An 8,052-nucleotide genomic window follows, 5' to 3' on the forward strand; every position below is an offset into this window, starting at 1 on the left:
AAACCCTCCCCCCCCACCCCGTGTGAATTGGAACCGTGTGTGTGTGTGTGTGTGTGTGTGTGTGTGAGTGTGTGTGTGTGTGTGTGAGTGTGTGAGAGAGAGAGAGAGAAAAAAAGAGAGAGAGAAGATGTGGAGGACAGTGCAGGCTCCTGCCTCAGTCTGACTAATCTGATTTCTATTAAAATTATATTATTTTGAATAATAAGGTCGACATGGTCAGAGCAGTGTGTGCAGGACTGGGCCGTGTGGGTGGGACGTATAATGAACGAGAGGAGGTTAAACGACTGTGAACTTTAAGTCGTCTCATGCTGCTAATCCTGCTCCATCACAGAAATAGAGGGGCGCTGCTAAACCTCTGCGATTTTAAAAGTCAGCATTTGACTGTGTTTGACCGGGGCATGCGGCGAGGTGTGCAACAAGCCAGCGTGAGAGCAGAGCGCGCGCTCATTAGTCATTCTGTTGTGTGTTATGAAGGGTGAGCTGTTAATGGGAGAAATGGTGTTGCATGGTGGAGATGGAGGGGGTTGCATGGCTGCATGGCGCAGCTCCAGAGATGGAAAGGAGAGGCCGGGGAATGGAAATCGATACAGATTCAGGGCTCGCCAGATCGGCCTTAACAATGTGGCGCAGACGCACTCTACATCCCGATCACATACACACAGGAGAGAAGAAACGAGGAGGCGACACGTATGCAGGCTGTAGCTGATGCTATGATATTGTCCTATGCAGTCATGCAGGATGGGAAGCTTTAGTTACGTCTAAATACAACAGAATGAATCTTGTTTTAGCGTGTATGCGCATTGTGAATATTAATTTCAGTCCACAACGTGAAGATTTATGCTAATCTAAAGTTGCATTAATTGAGTTTATAGCCTCCACCACATACAGCCAGCCTCTTCACGCAGGGCTACAGATAACGATGCAAGGCGTGAGATGTCATTTCATCTGGTATGAGCTTCGCTGAACCCGGGATTTAAGCAAAATAGCCTCGAGGTATAACCTCAAGAAAATGACTGTTGCTCTCCCACTAGAGGATTTCAAAGGCGATGCTTGTACATGCGTGTGTCAGTACTTACAGCACACGTTGCTGTGCTTAACGAACAACGAGGCTCTGAAACCGCAGCTGCACTGTTTACTCCCCCTATCTTCCCCTCACACATCAATTATTAAAGTACCAATCGATCATTTCGCAGGCTAACATCAAGCCATCTCTTCATGAAAAAAAAAAATCCTGTTTTAGATTATCCGGCTTCAATCACATCTTAATGCCCTATCCAATTAAACCCATTATCCTGGCTCAAATGACCAAAAGAGCATCACTCCTGACTATTGTTGCTTTAGGATATTTTTTGGTGAGCATCTCAAAATAAAGACGACCCCCAGTTTGTATTCAGTGGCTCCCAAAACAAACAAACAACAAAACAAAAAAAGCCAGAGAGCTGGAGATGTGATTTAAATAGAAAACCCCGGTTGGCTTCGCACTGGACTGGAAAGCAGGATGCAGGAGGGTGTGATTGACGCGATTGTGGATTGTAATATTGATCGATGGGTAGAAGCTGTTGGATGAAATAATGGTGTTTAGGGCCTACAAGAATGCTATTAACTATGTATTGGTAAAACTCCAGTTCACCACCTTGAACTGTCCTCAAAACAGAGACGAAATCCTGCCGTTCAGAGTGGATGGACGAGTGTTTCAGCACTCTGGACAGTGCCCTCAAACCGCAGAACTGACCTGCTGAATAACAACCATACGCTTCCTCATACTAACGCTTTGCAGAGGGAAATAAAAAGCTGTTATCTTCTTCTGGTAAAATACAAAGCAAAATAAATCCATTTCATTTGCAGAAAAGCAATCACTTACATTCTTTCTTCTAAAATATCTTACTTTTATCAGTTTGAGGCAACCACGTAAGAGAAAAGCATTTATCTCAAAATCATTAACCCCAGCCTAAGATGAAGTGTTGCCTAAGATAGACAACTGGTCAGCTCAGTGAAAATATATTTAGGCCACCACAGAAAATGATGGAGGGCTTTGCGGAGGGGAAGGGGGCGCAGTGTGACGGGGGTGGGGCTTGGTGGATTGGGGTGTGTGTGTGGGGGGTGGTGGTGGTGAGGGGGGGGGGTGTATTGCTCCAGGATTAGGCCTGTGTAAACTGCTTGTAGTCCATTGAAACATGAATAGAGGCCTCCCACCCTCATTCTCAACAATGTTTTTCCTCTGTGTCCTGTGGGTCTTGACCTGCGCACCCTGGCACGTGCTCCGGCCATTCAAATGGTAATGCACCAACTGCGCTTTTTTTTTGGGGGGGGGGCATGCCATGGCACCTCATCACTGTCACAAGGAGGAAAAAATTTATAAAAAAGGTATATAGGAAAGGCTGTCTGGTACCACCTTGAGACTGCAAGCTTCATGCTACTGAGAGACACAGTTTTTTTGGTGATATAATACAATATTTTCTGCAGCATCTGTCTGGAAAGAGGCGTGAATAAGGCGTGTATAACCCAAACCCCAAAGGGCGAATGAGTGAGAGTGCACGGAACATGATTACAGCAAAAGAAAAAGGTGTGCAGTAGCTTTCTTTCTTTCTTTCTTTCTTTCTTTCTTTCTTTCTTTCTTTCTTTCTTTCTTTCTCTTTCTTACTTTCACAACAGCTGTCCTCTTTCCCCTCTTTTCCGGCTCCCTTCTCCCCCTCTCTGCTCCGGGGGAGAGACCAATGGGAGAGAGTGCTGAGGCGGGATAATTGATAGATGCACTGGCTATCCTTATCGATCAGGGCTGTATTGACCCAACCAAATACATTGAGATGGAGTGTGGAATTCAACACAGATGCAAAGACGAATTGTTTTCATCGTTAATGCGATCTTTAAATGCCCCCCCAAACCTCACTTTGCCCGCGTCTTTCTTACTTGTGCAGCTTTACAATGAAGCTGCCTATTTATTCAATACTGTAGTCGACTGATGCAAGTGCTTTAAGATGCTCACGATATGTATAAAAAGCCGCCCTGTTCGCTTGGCCTTGGTGTTATGGTCCTGCATAGGAACAAAACAATAGGTGGGGAAGGATGTGGGTCTTTGCCCTTCGTTGCATTGGGAGATGTTAAGCGTGAAGGACACACATTCCCCGCCAAACAGGCCTGTCTCTGTTCTGTTTTTCGTTTCAGGAGTGGATTGTCATGTGTGTGTGTGTGTGTGTGTGTGTGTGTGCAGACACTGGCATTTTCACATTAGCTAAGCAGGGCAGCTGCATTGATTTGTGTGACTGTGATGAATTTGGAATAGTAATTTGAATTTATTGATTGATGTGGCCGAGCGAGTATGGCCCAGCCTCACTTTCAGCCCCCCCACCCCCAAACTCCTACTCTCAGCCCACATGCGCACCGAGGATAATGGTGATTTTAAATGCAATAAGTAAAATGTTGCTCCGTGCATTTACATACAAGTCATTTGTCATTTGGCCCGACTGGATTTTTCCCTGAAACCTACTGAGACAGCAGGTTAATACAGGTTTGAAATCTGCTGTTTCAACAAGAAAAAAATAAACATATTTGGTAGAAATGTATGATAAAAATGTATTTTAAAATAGAATCATTTATAACATCTGTCGCCACTGGATCAAATGTCTCCGCTGCCCTAATTTCCATTTACACCCCTATGGAGAAGAAATGACACACCTAACACCTATAGGCTCCTGGGCCTGACCACATTAAAATATACAGTGTCCACTGCACAGGACTGTGCCACTCCACCATGTCAGTTGAATTGGGGGGTTTTATCCTGATGCCGAGTGTGGAAGATATAAAACCCCACAGCCCAATTAGCTTTAACAGCAGTGGCACTTAAAGAGACAATTGTGGAGTGTTTAAATCTTTATTTACCAGAACCCCACTAAATGCGCAAAGGAACAATTTACATGCCATTAAGTGCTTTTCAATAGGGCATTGACTGGAACTAAAATATGCCACTATATCTGCTTAATTGAACTGTTCGCTGAAATACGACGCAGAAGAGCTGATTGACGTTTGGAAGCGCAGCACGTCTAAACAAGGCCTTTACACAAACATCAATGAGAGGGGACCTCTCGCTCACATCTGTTTTAACCCCACTGCGACGTCTCTCGTTTTCATTTACGTTCTGTTAAGCAGGTTGCAAGTGTTAAAAGGTTTAAAGGGGGCGGGGGTGTGGGTTCACATCACAGCGTTTAGTGGTTTAATCTTTGAGCAATAAAAATCAGAACGATGGATCAAAGAGATGAACCATTCAGAAAGCCAAAACCGATAGAATGCTGGTCTGTGTCTCACTCTGTCTCTCACTGAACAGAAGGGATGCCCAGTCCTCTCTAGTATCATGTCCGAATGAGCCCACACATAATGGTGTCCAAAAGTCTGAGACCTCACCTCACCTTTCAGACTTTTGGACTGTATAACCTCTCAAACCACAATAAATACCGTTTTGCAGCCACAGAATATCTAAACAGGCTTTGGAGACAAGATATCCCAGAGTGCACAGGAGACAACAGAGGCCACAGAAAGACGCATCTGTTTGTGTCTCTGTCTTTCAGATCCAAATCGATCATTTATTAGTACGCTACTCTGAAAGGGGACCCCTGGACCTGAAATATTGATCCATAGGAGGTCATGCTCTCCCGTCCCTTGCCAGGCCTCAGACGATCCTCGTTTGCGACGACGCGTTTATTTGACAGGGGAAGTGCCAAAGCATTATATCAAGTTTGCCTGATACAGAATAAAGGGGGATATTTGAGCGGCCCTTATGAGTGTAGATTGGTTTTACTTTTAAAGTAATAGCTGCAGGATATAATGGATTTTGGTCACATCCTGCTTTAATTTCCTTTGTTTGGTCTCTGTCTCTGTGTGTTTTTGTTTGTGTGAGTGATAGAGAGAGAGAGAAAGAGGGTTAGCCAGAGGGAGAGGGATGTGTGTATCCATGCTGTATCCGTGCGTAAAAGTGCTCTACTATGTGCGTAAAAACTAACGTGTCTGTGCAGACTGCGTTTGCACCAGTTCTGCTTTTGAGAGATGCCACTGGTCTTTTGTTTATAACACCTCCAGTGTTGCACAGCGTCTGTTTATACTATCATGGATCGTAGCATCAATCAAAATATAGATTTCCCCCAACATTTAACACCCCAACTGTCATGATGAAGTTTTACTCGATACAATCGACTAATAACTTCTAGTAATGTCTGTTTGAGCAGGTATTGACAGTCTCGCCACATTGACTTCTAATTGATCCCTCCACATCACTCAGGTTGGGAGCTGTCTCCTCACTCACCTGCAAGCCTGAGCGCTGACATCCGCTGGAACTCGGGCTCCTGGAGCCACTTCCACATCCTCCTGAACGTCTCCCGGCCAGACTTGAGTTTACTCCACGGTTTAGGATTCCGCAGCAGGTCAGACAGAGTTCCCTGGGATCGGCACAAGATCCTCTGAGCAAAGATGGCCTGGGGGATGCTGTAGCGCTTGAGCTCTGCCGTTATTCGCTGTGCCACCTCCTTGGTATTTATCTCCTCCACCTGCCCTGACCCAGCTCCCTGCCCGCCTCCCACCACCGTCTGCCTGTCCCGGTCTGACAGCATGGACCCGTTTGCCTGAGAGTGCGGATGACTGTGATGGTGTATGCCGTTCAAGGATGTCATGAGCCCGGCCCCATGGCCCCCGAGTCCCCGGGCCAGGTGCTCCTCGCCCCGGGACAGCATGGCTGCATGGGACTCGAAGCCCCCCGAGGAGAGCATCTTGTCGTTGGAGAGGTGAGCTCCAGGACCGTAGGCGCTGAGAGTCTGCTGGGAGCTGTGCAAAGACCCGAGACCGTTAGACAGAGGGGACAGAGGCTGCCCCATGCCGGACATGTCTTTCGGGTAGTGGCCGTAGAGGTTACTCATGGAGGCGAGGCTTCGGTCGTCCCTCATCAGGGTGAAGCTGCCGCTGACGTTCCCGGCTGCGAGTCGCTGGTGCGCCGGATGATGGTGAGCATGAGGGTGTGGATGGTGAAATTTCTCCGAGACGGTGGATATGGGGGGCAGGTGTTGCAGCGGCGTCAGCGTGGTGTAGGTGCTGCTCAGGCTCATCCCGGAGTCGCACGACATGGTCATTGCCGGATGCAGGGGGCCAGACAAAGCGTGGTCTGTGCGGTAGTCCCCTGCTCCCTCCAGTATGGAGGCCATGCTGGACACCATGGCTGACCGTCCGTGCGACACCAAGTTCCGATGCGACGCCGACGACTGGCGCGCGTGTGGGGAGTTCATTAAGTCGCTCGTTTGATGGGAGTGAGATACACCGTGCAGATTTCCAATGTTTTCCATTGTAAGCTCCATTGTTGGAAGGATCTTTATTTCCACCCCTCTCGCCACTCTCGCTCTCTCCCTCGCTTCTCTCCCCCTCTCTCTCGCTGTCGCTCTATCTCACACTCCTTTCCAATAAATTTTGAACGATTTCAAAGCCGAGCCATTGATTGTAGTTGCCTCTCTGCAGTCAATCCAGCATGGTTTTAAAAGATCGGGTCCCGGCCGCCACACAAACTGCGAACCGCAAACCTCTGCTCAGTGCGTGAAGGTGTCTGCGCCTGCCTGCGTTTCTTTCGCTGTAGAGCACCTTCTACTATACCCAAAGCTCTGCTCTGCTCTCTGTGTGTATATTGATGTGCCCGCGCTCATGTCAGGATGAGACCGAGCCTGTGCGCATGTGCGCGCCCCCGCGGTGTATCCTCGCACTCGCGCATTCTGTCTGGGGCCAATCTGACGTCACTGGCCCCTATGTCATGGGTTGTTCATGTTGCAAACTGAACCTCGGATTCCTGAAAAAGATTGCATTAGACACTTGTTAAGATAAAGCACAGAAATGCAATCCTTTGCAGCGTGTGCAACATTTACATTCAGATGGATAAGAGAGACTCGCTCCTTGTTTTCTCTGATAAAACCGTTTGACACGGCGCCAGCAACGCATGTGATGTCTCTGTTGAAAGTTAAATATTAATTGACATGTATCACATCAGGCCACGAGTGTAATGAGAAAACCACAACTTATCTAGAAGAGGTCATAGCTTACAGCCTCCGCTTTGTATTGTTTTCGATATTTATTCACATGCTAAATTAAAGATGCACAATCTCCTGATAACTACAGAAAGAGCTGCAGAATTTGTACAAGAAAAGATCCAGTTTAAAAACATGACGATCGACTGCGCGAATGACCTTTTACACGTTTCAATTCTGACATGTTTACCCATGAAATCAAATCTGCGTCTCTCTTTCCAAAATCTGAAAAGTAAAGGCTGAAATGTTTCCGTCCAGTGTCTTGCTTTAAGTTTTCAATCAGCTCTTTCTAGTGCTTTTTTTTTATCTTGAAAAAATATCACTGAATAAATCTGCTGAGTTTCCTCTCGTCGTCGCATCTAAGGCTTCATTCAGACTCTCATTCGCAACTTAGATTCACACAAAGAAAATCAAACTCTCAAATACATCAACTCTCACACAGCTCATACTTCATGCCTTAGAAACTTCTGCATAAAACTTGCTGCTCGCTGACGTCAATCCTGGTCAGCAATCCATCACTGTCAGAGTATGTATGGATCAGATGCATCGATAGGTTGGTTCCTATAGCGGCACGATGAGATCGAGGGACTGGATTTTGAACAGTAATAATAACAACGACAACAAAAATAATAAGAATTAGAATAATGATAATATTTGGTGGAAACTGAAGAGTGTGTCAAGCTGATATTTAAATATAAAGCAAATAAAAGGCAAGATTCCAACATTCAATTAAAACTGAAAGGCTGTGGTTTAGTGGATTGGTTTGTGTTAGTACTGAGTTTAATTTAATAGTTTAATATTATTGTACCCATAAGAGACCCTAAAAATGAACCACTGATTTGAATCAACACCAATGTGACACAATCGAAACAAAATCTGATTCGAAGTTTCACCAAAAAAAAAAATAAATAAATAAATAAATACAACAGCCTTTGTATGACAGGACTGTGTTGTAGGTGTTGCATGTTGTGGTGTCCAGTCCGAGTGTGTGCAGTCGTCTATGGGGTGA

General features: G+C 46.0%; 1 protein-coding gene across 1 annotated transcript in view; it reads right to left on the reverse strand.

Annotated features, from left to right (window-relative positions):
* Window positions 1–6,568, reverse strand: part of onecut3a (one cut homeobox 3a) — an 18,520-nt gene extending 11,952 nt beyond the window's left edge. Inside the window, exon 1 of the mRNA XM_023408025.2 lies at window positions 5,291–6,568. Within this exon, the coding sequence (XP_023263793.1) occupies window positions 5,291–6,329 (1,039 nt within the window). The 5' untranslated portion in view covers window positions 6,330–6,568. The remainder of the gene's footprint in view (window positions 1–5,290) is intronic.
* Between the last annotated feature and the right edge of the window lie 1,484 nt (window positions 6,569–8,052).

This window comes from Seriola lalandi, unplaced genomic scaffold (assembly GCF_002814215.2).
Source record: "Seriola lalandi dorsalis isolate HSWRI2012SDOR001 ecotype SW California unplaced genomic scaffold, Sedor1 jcf7180002054353, whole genome shotgun sequence".
In the NCBI taxonomy this organism is placed as follows: domain Eukaryota; kingdom Metazoa; phylum Chordata; class Actinopteri; order Carangiformes; family Carangidae; genus Seriola; species Seriola lalandi.